This window comes from Ursus maritimus, unplaced genomic scaffold, assembly GCF_017311325.1.
Source record: "Ursus maritimus isolate PB19 unplaced genomic scaffold, ASM1731132v1 scaffold_27, whole genome shotgun sequence".
Classification (NCBI taxonomy): domain Eukaryota; kingdom Metazoa; phylum Chordata; class Mammalia; order Carnivora; family Ursidae; genus Ursus; species Ursus maritimus.
This window is the reverse complement of record NW_024425230.1, coordinates 1,892,182-1,904,957: the sequence shown is the minus strand read 5'-3', so window position 1 is coordinate 1,904,957 and position 12,776 is coordinate 1,892,182. Positions and strand designations below refer to the sequence as shown.

Sequence of the window (12,776 nt, the reverse complement as noted above, 5' to 3'; positions counted from 1 at the left end):
GGGGGGCGGCGCGCCGCGGTGGCCGGGCGTCCCGCGTGCGCCCCGCGGAGCCGCGCGCAGACCCGCCGGCCGTCGGGGGCGCGGCGGGCCGCTGGAGCCCACACCTGTCCGGCCTCGGAGGCCGGGAGCCGGTGTTGCGCCGCAGTCCGCGGCACGGGAGGCAGGGAGGGAAAGGAGAGCGGGCGGAGGCGAGGTCCGTGCTCCGGAGGACGCCGCACCCGGCCGGAGGCCCTGGACGCTGCTCCCCAAGCTCCACCTCACCATGGCCCCGAAGCTGCTGCTCTTCCTCTGCCTGTTCTCGGGCTTGCACGCGCGGTAAGTGGCGCCCGGGCCCCGCAGCCCCGGGGCTCTAGCTGGGCTGGAGGGCGGCGGGGGGCGCTGTCTGCCGGCCAGGAACCCCAGCGCGCCCCGCCGTCGGCTGGGCTGCGGCATAGCCCGTTGGGGCCGGGCCAGAAGAGGGGAAGTCGGCCCGCACCTCACCTGTCCCATTGCCCCCTGGACATGGCTATCTGCCTCTCCAGGCTGGGTGGCTGCAGCTTTCTCTGCAACCGGGAATGTGGGGACTCTGAGATTAATGGGCTTCTCCTGAAGCTTTTAGGAGCTGGTTGTTTTAAAGGGTTTTGAAAACCACTATCATAAAGAACCAGAGGTGTCTACCTCCTATTTACCCCTCCCTACAAGTGTTCCGGGGCTCATACACGCACACAGGCAGACATTCTGTATAATTTCCATCACTCTGAAATTTCCCAGGACCCAGAAGTCATGGTTTCCTAGCTGCCTAGTTTAAATCACACTGGCAAAGAGCATCCAGGCTGGGGGCAGGTAGAAGAGGATTGGAGCAAGGGAAAAACCCTACTTCTCAGAAAGGATTCCCCTACCCAGGTCTTGCAAACACACAGTATACACAAGCAGCCCTTCTAGATGAGCCACTTTTCACACACACAAACATACACACACTTACCCCCATAAAGCAAACATGTTGAAATTGATAATAAGTCTTGTGCCTGGTAACTGTAAGATATTATCTTATCGAAAATACCCTTAACCTGCCTCCTAGAACAGCAACCTGCTAATGGGAGCTTAGAGATGCTCCTGGAAGGAATGAAGATGGTTCATGAGATGGAAGGGCAGTGGAACCAGAAGGGTTAAATTTGTTGCTGTAAATATAACTGGATGTTCTGGGTTTGGTTTCTTTAATTCTGTCTCCCAGACTAATCTCTGGCCCAGAGCCTGCAGACTTTGGAAATCAGAGCAGCTCCATGCCTCTCCCCCCATCTCCATCCCAAGAGTCTTGGGACACCCCTTTCCCCAAAACATTCTTGTTCATTTCCTGGATCTGGAAGCTGGAGAGCTAGAGAGCCTTCCTATGGGCAGTTAGCCCTGCAGGTGTCAGCAGGCAATGCCAAGTCTTAGATTTTCATTATATTTGTGAAGTAGGAAAACAGAATAACAAATCTTACAAGACATAAAGCGACCCCCAGTTTCACTCCCCACTTTTGACAGGGGTTTTTGACCCTAAGAAAGAAAGCCCCGGTCCTCCCCTCCATACCACTCATCCCTACTAAGAGGTGAGAGTGTGAAAGGCAGGCAGTGTGCCAGAGACAGTGTCAGCCGGGGATACACAGTCAGCTCTCTCAACCAGACATAGTACTCCTTGGGCCTTTCAACTCAAGTTAGTTCCTGTCTAAGGGGAGAGCTAGGGAAGGATATGGAAGTGCACTTTCTGAAGTTGATTTTGCCTGGATGTATCTCTGTTTAGAGGCAGAGAGACCAGCAGATAGCAGCAGGCATAATGTAGACTTCTAAAGTATGTAATCTCCACCTGAAGTCGCATCTGCATGAGCTTTCTGTTGCTGCCAACTGGATGAAGTGACCTGCATTTCAGAGTTAGATAATTAACTACATATAGTTTAGATTTATAGCTACTTAACATGCTACAAGGAAAACTGCTTATTGTCCTCATTAGTTTATATGCTTAGTAGAAAGATATCTTAGTATCTAACATGAAGCAGTCAGGTTTCTAGGGATTCCAAAATACATGTACAGTTTCTTGTGATTCTTCATCCTTCCATTTCACCAGGGCAGATGTAATGATTTTAATATGTTCTGTATCTCGGTTCATTCCCTGACCTTTATAATAGAGGTTGCATATCGGTTGAAAAAAAAATCCAAATTTTAAGCTAATTACATTGCTATATGCCTCTCCTTTGAAAGAGTCTTTGTTCTTTGAATGGGTTTTACAGACATGTAAAGTAACCTGATGTCCGTGTCATCTTTCAAAACTATTATTAATGCTGAGAGGGTTCTTGTTTGCACTCTGGGATGCCTTTCTGGTGTTCAGAATCCCTGGACAAGGTTCTGACAGTTGTGCTCTGTGGTGATGGCTTGGTAACTCCATGAAGAGAAAACCACCCTGTTCTGACACCCATGGATGAGCTTATTATGCACTACAACGCACTACGTCATGCTTGGACCTTGGTGATACCTTGCAGACACCTATTCTGAGATTTAGGGTTTAAAAATACTTCAGACTTTGTCTCTGTCCTTCTAGTTGAAGAGAAGGTGTAAGACCTGCAAATAACATCTGAAGATTGAGCAATTCTTTGTCAAAGACAATACGTTGCTGATTTGTTTTTAAGAAAAGTTAATTGCAGTGATGGTATTTAGGACCCAACATTCCTGGTAACAGAACACTCATAAAGATAATATATAGCCCACCTAGAATTTAGAAAAGCAGATCATTCTTGTTTTGTTCATATTCTAGTGGGTCTTCTGAGACGAGATTTGGTTTTCATGAAAGGAAGGATTTCCCTGTGGGGCTGGTGGTCTGACACTAGCACTGTGAGGCTTCTGCTTCATTCCCTGAAGTCCTGCAGCAAACTGACAGAAGACCGGGAGTGTCGGCCTCTAGGGGACAAGAAGATCTCTGCCCACACTTTGCCACTGTGCACCCCAAACCAGCCGCCGTGCGGCAGGTCCTGATTTACCTCCTGAATGGATGGGAGAGGACCCTGCTGCTTTTCCTTCCTCCTCTCTCCCACTTTCACCTGCCTTGGTCTCTAAGGAAGAAGCTTATGCAATTTCAGGAAAACCCTCTCGTCACCACTAGAGGGAGAATTAGGCTCATTATAATACTGCGTTTGAAGTAGCTCAAAGTCTTTTTCAAAAACGGAGGCTGTGTGTATACAGAGAACTGATGAAGAGTTAGTGTGCCCAATCTACGTACATATGACCATTGGGGCGATGGAAAATAACAGGGCATGGAGAGCATAGTTTGGTCTGTGCTGGTGAGCTGTCTTTGGGGGTGGGGGAGGGGAGACAGGGAGAGGGATAAGAGAGAAAGGTAGGGGAGGGGAAGAGAAGAGAGAAGAGAAAGAGGCGGACAGAAGAAGGAGAGAGGAGAGGACTGTGGTGGCTTGGAACATGTTTTGAGAATGTTGTATGCGATTCAGCCAAAGAGATCTGCCCCTCTGTCCATAGTCCCTCCTGATGGTTTTGCTGCAGAGTGAATTGCCAGGTGCTGTGGGCAATGATTGCTTCCAGCTAACCATGTCCTACAGAACCCGCTTCAACCTACTCCTTTTTTTCCCAAGATGATAAAATTAATATTCCTGACAATATATCTGATAAACTATTCTATAGTGACATTTTAAATTCTATAGTGTAATTTGTGAAAGTTCAGTTTTACAAATAATGAAATGCAGCATATCACTTCTTTAATGTGTCCCAAATTTTGTAAGTTCCTATTGATGGTGAATGTTCAGTGCCAATAAAAACCCACAGTATTTTATAGTTTCTGTGGATAATTTATTTTAACCTTCTAGTCAATAAATATTCAAGAAATAGAATTACAGTCTAAGATAAACCTAGGAAAAACTTAAATGAAGTCAATCTGCCAGACATATGCCATATACTCATTTTGAAAATCTCATATATATGTATGTATTCAACCAGGACCAGACTATGTGATACTGCCCTAGTCTAGGTTAAGGCTAGTTAACACTCATAAAAATACTATAATGTATATAATATATGACATATACATATAATTACATATTATATGAAATCATGCATACTCTGGTACTATATATGTAATTATGTGATTATAATATTATATATATGATTGTGAGCATTTAAACAAAGAAGAGATAATGAATTTTTAAAAGTTTCTTCTCTTCCTTTTTTTCATGTTCATTATAGATAATTTAGACAATTCCAAAAATTAACTTAAAGAAACTTCTGTCCCAGAGTACAACTGCCCTGGGATGATGTTAACATTTGGGCTCCTGTATGGGAAGCTAAATAGAAATGAGCTCATACCAAGTCAGGACAAATAAACCTCAAGACAATTTTCTATTCTATATTTTGTTCTTTTTGGTGAAGAAAAAGTCATTACGGCATTTATGTTGATAAAGTATAAGGAAACAAGCAAAGTTGTTTGTTGTTTTACAAGGTTTTTGTTTTGTTTTGTTTTGTTTGCCCTAGTAAATGAAAGTCTATCTGGAAATGCTGCTTGAAGGCAGGAGACTCTCCTCTTTTCAAGCCCACATGGCTGTGTTGTTGATTTGGCCTCACTCACTAAGAAAACTAGCTTGTCATTTTGAGGCCTCTTCATTCAAGTACTCCTGTCAGTGTGTATCACCCAGGAGAGGCAGCCGTCCTGCTGCATGAGACAGGCTCAGAGATGCTCAAGCATTTGTTTCAACCCATTATTGAGGGGCTGAATGATTACGACATATTAGAAAGATTTTAATTTTTAATGTCTGTATTAGCCTGCTCTGTAGGAAATGAATCAGTTTGTGTTGTAAGAGGCGTGTAGAATTGCCAGAGGGCATTCGTCACACACCATCTCTGTTCCTTGTCACCACACATGAGTGCTGGCCAAGCCGACACCTCATAATGGCCCCATGTCTACTTAGAATGAAGGTTCCAGTCTCTAAGAAGCATAAAAGTCAGACTCTGCTGTTTTCAGTGCGGGCAACTCTGCAAAAGCTGTTCTCACCTTCAACTAAAATGAGGTCTTGGCAGTAGGGGGTGGAAGCAGCATGATAAAGTCACCATCTGACAAACATCTGGAAGGTTTGTGCCTTGACCCTCAGAGGTACTCAGGGTGGCGCCAAGCAAGGCTGATTGCTTGCTGTTTGATCTGGCATTGATTTGCTTATCATTGTGTCTATAGCTTAACATAGACAAGGAGTGAAAACATTATGACATGTTAAGAGCAGTGACATTCCTCCTATTGGATTCTTTCTAAATGGTCTTTTGTTTTCATTTTAGAGGTAATCCATTGATTGGGCTGCGAGTATTGGGGACTGCCTACTTATGTCAGGGGTGCTTGAGTGGGCCAAGCTTAAGACACGTCCTGGAGCCATTGCTACAACTTATACTTCACGCTTTGTGCCCTAATTACAGGTCCAGAAAGGTGGAAGAGGATGAATATGAAGATTCATCATCAAACCAAAAGTGGGTTTTGGCTCCAAAATCCCAAGACACTGATGTGACTCTTATTCTCAACAAATTGCTAAGAGAGTATGATAAAAAGCTGAGGCCGGATATTGGAAGTGAGTGTTGATGTTTGTTATTCTAATAGAAAATATGCTGTGATGATGTATTTTTAAAGTTTTTATTTTAAATAATTATAAATTCACTGGAAGTTGCAAAGATGGTACAGAGTCACACAGTTTGAGTGTAGTATGATATCAAAACCAGGAAATTGGCATGAGTGCAATGTGTGTGCATGATTTCATGTCATCTTATCACACGTAGATTTGTGGAAGGACCATGGCAATCAAGCTGCAGAACTGTTTCATCATCATAAATCCCCCTCCTACTGCCTCTTTATAGGTGCACGCACCTCCCTCCTCCAAAATTCCTAACCCCTGTCAGCCATTATTGGTTGTTTCTGTATTTTGGTCATTTTTATTTTTATTTTTTATTTTTTTAAAGATTTTATTTATTTATCAGAGAGAGAGAGACATCCAGTGAGAGAGAGAACACAAGCAGGGGGCGTGGGAGAGGAAGAAGCAGGCTCCCAGCGGAGGAGCCCAATGCGGGGCTCAATCCCAGAATGCCAGGATCACGTCCTGAGCCAAAGGCAGACGCTTAACGACTGAGCCACCCAGGCGCCCCTATTTTGTTCATTTTTAGAAAATCATATACATGCAGTCATTCAGTATGTGACCTTTTAAGATTGGCTTTTCTTCCCTCAGCAAAGTGATTTGGAGATCCGTACAAGCTGTTGTGTGTGTTCATAGTAGTTGGTTCTTTCTTACTGCTAAGTAATCTTCCATGGCAGGAATATACCATAATTTGTTTATCCATTCACCTATTGAGGAACATTTTTGTTGCTTCGTTTTTGTTAGTTACAAATAAAATGACTATATGTGCATTTGTATTCAGGTTTTTGTGTGGAAATAAGATTTCGTTCCCCAGGATGAATGCCCAGGAGTATGATTACTAGGTTGTATGATGAATGTTTTGTTTTTTAAAAAAACTGCCGAACTTTTTTTCCGAAAGTGTCGGTACCATTTTCTATTGCCACCAGCAATGTATGAGAGATCCGGTTTCTCTGTCTTCCCCAGCAATGAGTATTATCACTATTTTTTTTATTTTAGCTGCTCTAATAGGTAAATATCTAATAGATTGATACCTCATTGTGTTTTGATTTGCATTTTCCTGGTGGTTAGTGATATTGAACTTTTACGTGCTTATTTGCCAGCAATATATCCTCTTTATTGAAATATCTCTTCATATTAGTTGCCCTTTAGGAATTGGATTATTTTGTTTTGTTTAATTTCTTGTGTTGAATTATTGAGTTCTTCAAATAATCTAGGTATGATTCCTTTGCCAGGTGTAGTTTGCAAATGTTTTTCTCTCAGTATGTAGCTTGTCTTTTCGTTCTCTTAACAAGATCTTTCACAGAGGAAAAGTTTTTAATATTGATGAAGTTCAATTTATTGATTTTTAAATGTTTTTTGAAACATGCTTTTGGAATAATGACTAAGAACTCTTCATGAAGCCCCAGTTCCTGAAGATTTTCTCCTTTGTTTTCTTCTAAAAGTTTTATAATTTTATGTTTTACATTTAATTAATTATCTGTCTTTATATAAAATCGGTGTGTGAGGTTTAGAGCTAAGTTTCCCCCACCATTTTTTTTCTATGAATATCCAGTTCCTCTATCACCATTTATTAAAAAGACTGTCTTGTCTCTGTTGAATTGCATTTACACATTTGCCAAAAATCAACCGGCATAGAATATTTCTGGATTCTCTATTTTGTTCTGTTTATCTGTGTGTCTATCACTGTGTCAATACCTACTGTCTTGATTACTATAGTTACATAGTAAGTCTTGAAATTGGATAGATGAATTCAACCTCTTTATTCCTCTTTTTAAACATTATTTTAAATCTTATAAGCCATTTATTTTCCATATGAACTTTAGAATTATCTTGTCTGTATCTAGAAAAACTCTTCTGGTAAGTCTCTATCAGTTTGGGAAAAATGCTGTCTGTACTATGTTGAGTATTCAAATCCACAAACGTGATATGGCTTTCCATTTTAGATCTTCTTTAATTTCTTACATCCAGTGTTTTACAGTTTTTAGTATACAAGTTCTGAATATATTTTGTTAGATTTACACCTAAGTTTCATGTTTTTGGAATGATTATAAATGGTACTGTAATTTAAAATTTCTTTTCCCCTATGTTCATTGCTAGATATACAGAAATACCCCTGATTTTGTATATTGATTTTGTGTCCTCTGACTTGCTGAAACTCAACTTACTTGTTTTAGGAAGTTTTGTGTGTTTGTTTTTTGATAGGTTCCTTGGGATTTTCTGTGTATACCATCATGTCAAATGGGAAGATTTATTTCTTGCTTTCTAATCTGTATGTCTTTTTTATTTTATTGCCTTATTTCCCTAGCTGGAACTTCCAACGGTTTGTTGAATGGCAGTGGTGTGAATGGGCATCTTACTTTGTTCCAGATCTTAGAGGAAAGATAGTCAGTCATTTACTATTAAGTGTAATGTTAGTTATATATTTGTATATATCCTTTATCAAATTGAGAGATTTCTCTCTATTTCTGGTTTTCTAAAAGTCATTTTTTAAAAAAATCATGAATGGATATTGAATTTTGCCAAATGCTTTTTCTGCATCAATAGATGAGATCATGTGACTTTTTTTTTAAGCCAGTTAATATAGAAGATTAAGTTGAGTGATTTTCAAATATTGAATCAGTCTTGCATCCCTAGAATAAGCCCCACATAGTTATGTGTTTGATAGTACTCTTTTAAAAAAAACCTCTTCTTTTATAATGCTGAATTCTATTTGCCAGTATTTTGTTAAGAATGCTTGCCTCTCTATTCATGAAGAACATTAGTCTGCAGTTTTCTGTTTCTTTTCTTTTCTTTTTTTTTAAGTCTTTGTTAGGTTTTGGTATCAGGTAATACTGGTTTCATAAGATAAGTTAGGAAGTGCCCCCTGATCTTCTGTTTTCTGGAAAAGATTGTGCAAAAGTTTGTGTGAACTTCAGTATTCCATAGAATTCTCTAGAAACATTCTCTGGGTCAGGAGATTTCTTTTCTGGAGTTTCTTCATTACAAATTCATTTCCTTAATAGATACAAGTCTCTTGAACTTACCAATTTTATATTAGGTAAGTTGTGATCATTTGTGCTTTTTAAGAAACTGGTCCATTTCTTTTAAGATGTTCATTTATATGTGTAGAATTGTTGATGATATTTCCTTAAAATCCTCTTAATATCTTTATGGCCTATAATATATCCCCTGCTTCATTTCTGATATTAGTAATTTGTGTCTTTCTTTTTTCTTTGTCATCTTGCTAGAGGTTTGTTTGATTTACCTTTTCAAAGAACCACCTTTTGTTTCATTGTTTTTTCTCTACTGTTTTTCTGTTTTTAATTTCATTGAACTTTGCTTTTATTTTTATTATTTGCTTTTTTCTGTTTGCTTTGGGCTTATTTTGTTCTTCTTTTTTGAGATAGCACTTAGTTTCTTGATATGAGACTATTCTAATGTAAGCAATAGTGCTTTAAATTACCCTCTCTGCACTGTTTTAACTGTTATCTCACAGACTTTGGTGTGTTGAACTTTCATTTTTGTTGAGTTCAGTGTATTTATTTCCCTTGAGTTTTTTTTTCCCTTAACTCAGATTATTTAGAAGTCTGTTTTTAGTTTCCAGGTATTTAGAAGTTTTCCTGTTATCTGTTACTGATTTCTAGGTTGATCCCATTATAATCAGAGAATATACTCTATATGAGTAAAATTCATTTGAATTTGTTAATCTTTGATTTATGATCCAGAATATGGTCTATTTTGGTGAACGTTCCATGGGCACTTGAAAAGAATGTGTATTTTGCTGTTGTTGAATGGATTGGATCCTGTTGTTTGATGGTATTGTTAAGATAGAAGACTATATTTGCTGATTTTCTGTCTGGTTTTTCTACCAATCGTTTTGATAGGTTAGCAATAGATAGATTAAAGAGTAGATTCTGATCCAAGACCAAGACAAGAGTGGTGTGTTCGGGCGGAGAGAATTGCATACAGTTGTTGGTGTGGGCCTGTGCCGTGTTCACGATGATGATCAGAGACCGTGGGGATTGTGGCAGACACGTTTTTCATAGGATGAACCCAAGCTTTAGTTTATTTCTTCTCCATGGGGCTCATTTAGAGCCCAGCAATTTGCCAGCTCGCATACTACCCCAGCCACCTCGTTCCTCTGTTTTTCCAAGTTTGAGGCTCAGGTGTCCAGTTTATCAGTAGCAGGATATAGAACTACATTGGTTCCAGTAGGCATAGAACATCCAAACCCTTGTGGTGTCGTGTGCAGAAGGTTTAGAGGTGCATGCCCAGTGCATTACTGGAGCAGTCATGTCATCTTTACGTGTTTCTGTTGCATTTTCCATACAATAAAGGAAGAGGACCAAATTACTCATAAATTTCCTTCCAGCTATTCAGTAAGCAATATATCTAAATTACCATTGTACAAGGTTCATAAATTCAGTTGTCACCACATTTCCCCCTTCGTAATTATACATAAATTATCCAGTGTGAAGAGTGTGCAGTGGAAATGCATTTATATGGAAAGAGAAGATTGAGAAAATGTTGCTAATTTCTTCATTTATTGTCAGACACTGTGCTCGGCCCTATAGCAAAGATAAATAAGACTTGTTCCTTGCCCTTCTGGGTAAGTTTAGTCCTTTGCTTATCCTGTGGTATAATACAGCACTGCACCTTCCATCTATGGCATTATTCAATACCACATTTGTCCTCTGAGGTGGAAAATTGGACATGGGTAGAGAGCGGGTGAGCTCAGCTTCCCACCCAGGTTTCTGACGATAGCTAGATCACTTAGCCACTGTACTAGTTGTGGAAAATGCCAGGCAATTCTCTTCAAAAACAGGGAATCCCTCTTACACACACACACAACAAAACACTCAGAAGGAGATGTACTAAGGCCTTGTCATGTGCAACAGGCAAGCAGAATTCGCAATTCTAAGGATTTTATTTTTCCACTATGTACATTAGAATTGTGAATTTTCTAAGTGAAACAGTGTGATACACACTAAGAAATAATACTTTTTTAAATGGTAACTCTTCTAAAGCCTCACATCATCAGAAGGGCTCTGTAGTTTTTAAATGAAGGAGATTTGAAGAACAACTAAATATAAAACCATAAAGCAGGATGCTCCTCTTCTGTTCCATGACTTTAAAGTTCCACCAAGCACACTGTCATGATCCCTGGGGCAGCAGAGTGACCTGATGAAAGTCTGCAGGATCACTGGTGCGTCTTAGGATTCCTCTTTCTGTCTCATTTAAATGCTAAATAATGGCTGAGTGGCAGAATCCAGCAACTCACTGATGCTTAATTGGAGTAACTGTCTAAGAACAGCTCTCCTGATCAAAGATACTGAATTAAACACTATTTTCTTTCATGGTTTAGAAAGGCTCTGCTTTAAAGGACGGTATCCTATAAAAATCTAAATTTCTTTTCTTTTTTTCACTACTTTTTTTCCCTTTCAACCTATTTGTTATAACCATCATGCTTCTTCCTCAAGGCACAATCAACTTATATTACATAGCATAGTGCTATACATGGATTTATCATTAGTTTACTGTAATTCCCAGTTTATTTGCTCACCTCTCCTACACTCTCCCTCCCTCTCTCAGCCATGCTCTATTTACTGTGCTTTCACTCTGCACCAGGCCCTGGGCCATGGATGTGTGGGGAGCAAAGCAGATGCTTAGGTTTTTCTGAAGGGGAGGGAAGGGGAAAGGGTCTCTGAAGACAACCATGTAGGAGTCGAGATTGGGATTCCCACTTTGGAGTAAGGCAAGCCTGTTTAAGGCACTCTTCAGTTAAAATTCCTTGAAAACCCCCTTTAATTCTAGGATAAAATCCAAGCCCTTACAATGACATAAATGCAGTAAGCCACTATCTGGCCCTTGCCTACTTCTCTGCTTTCACTTCCTGACACTCCACATCGCACATATTATACCCTTTGGTGACACCAAACCTCCTGCTTTCCTTATCTGGTTGCTTGCTTTTACTGTTCTCTCATTCTAGCATGTGGTTCTCTTAACATCCTCTCCCTCTTCTGCACTGAGCTCTTTCCTGCCTTTCTTCAAGCCTTGAAGTTACCTCCTATTAGAAGCCCTCTTCCATGACCTGTCCCCCTCTCACCTCCCTGCCAGGGTGGATCAAGCATCTTCTCTGAGTTTCTTCTAGCATCAGTTTCTCATCTGCTCAATAGGAATAGTACATTTAGAGGGACTGTCTTGAAGATGGTGTAATGTGGTGAAGCCATGAAATAGCTTCTGCAGCACTTCCGTGTGCTTTCTGCAGTTCTGCAGCTGGGAATTGATCTTCTTTCCCCCTCACCCCAGGACACAGTTCCCAGTGCATCAGTTTACGCTGGCATCTCCCAACATACATAGTCCAACCACATGCACGAAGATCCAACATCAAGAAATAAATAAAATGGCTCATCACTGTTATTGTCCACAATAAATAGATGGAATCGAACAGACTCATTTACGTTGCATAGAAGTAACATATCCACTGGAATCCTCTATTAGTTTTCATAATACAAATTGTGATCATTATGTTTTAAAAATACTCACTATTTTTCCAGCTATTATCTCTCCTCAACTAACTTCTAAATTATGGATGTATCTGTTTTAGTTCCCTGCTTTTAACTATCCATCATTCTAAGTAATACTTCAGCTATGTCCTTTACTAGTTCAGGGTTATTCAGGGTATCATTTATCTCAGGAATAGGCCTTGTCATGTGAGCTCGAAAAGGCTGGAGGAGGATAAACCTTCTAATAAGAGAATTGTGAGAAGGAAAGGAAATGAACCTGAGTGAATTTCTCTCCCTTCAGGGTTTGAAGAAATTTGAACCACTCTCCTGAAAATAGAGTATTTCAGAATACAAATTCCCTGTCCATAATCTGGACAGTCTATACCAAATACAGTCAGTATTGGGAAAAATAAAAGGTTATGTGTTGGCTTTTAAAGGTGAATGAACACTGAATACATGCACAATGCATAGAAATCACTCACGGGGGGCGCCTGGGTGGCACAGCGGTTAAGCGTCTGCCTTCGGCTCAGGGCGTGATCCCGGCGTTACGGGATCGAGCCCCACATCAGGCTCTTCCACTATGAGCCTGTTTCTTCCTCTCCCACTCCCCCTGCTTGTGTTCCCTCTCTCGCTGGGTGTCTCTATCTCTGTCGAATAAATAAATAAAATCTTT

At 40.3% G+C, this 12,776-nt stretch overlaps 1 protein-coding gene across 1 annotated transcript in view; it reads left to right on the top strand.

Moving 5' to 3' along the window:
- Window positions 1-262: 262 nt before the first annotated feature.
- GABRG3 (gamma-aminobutyric acid type A receptor subunit gamma3) overlaps window positions 263-12,776 on the top strand; it is a 636,603-nt gene continuing 624,089 nt past the window's right edge. The window contains 2 exon segments of the mRNA XM_040642653.1: window positions 263-315; window positions 5,413-5,561. Of these exon segments, the coding sequence (XP_040498587.1) occupies window positions 263-315; window positions 5,413-5,561 (202 nt within the window).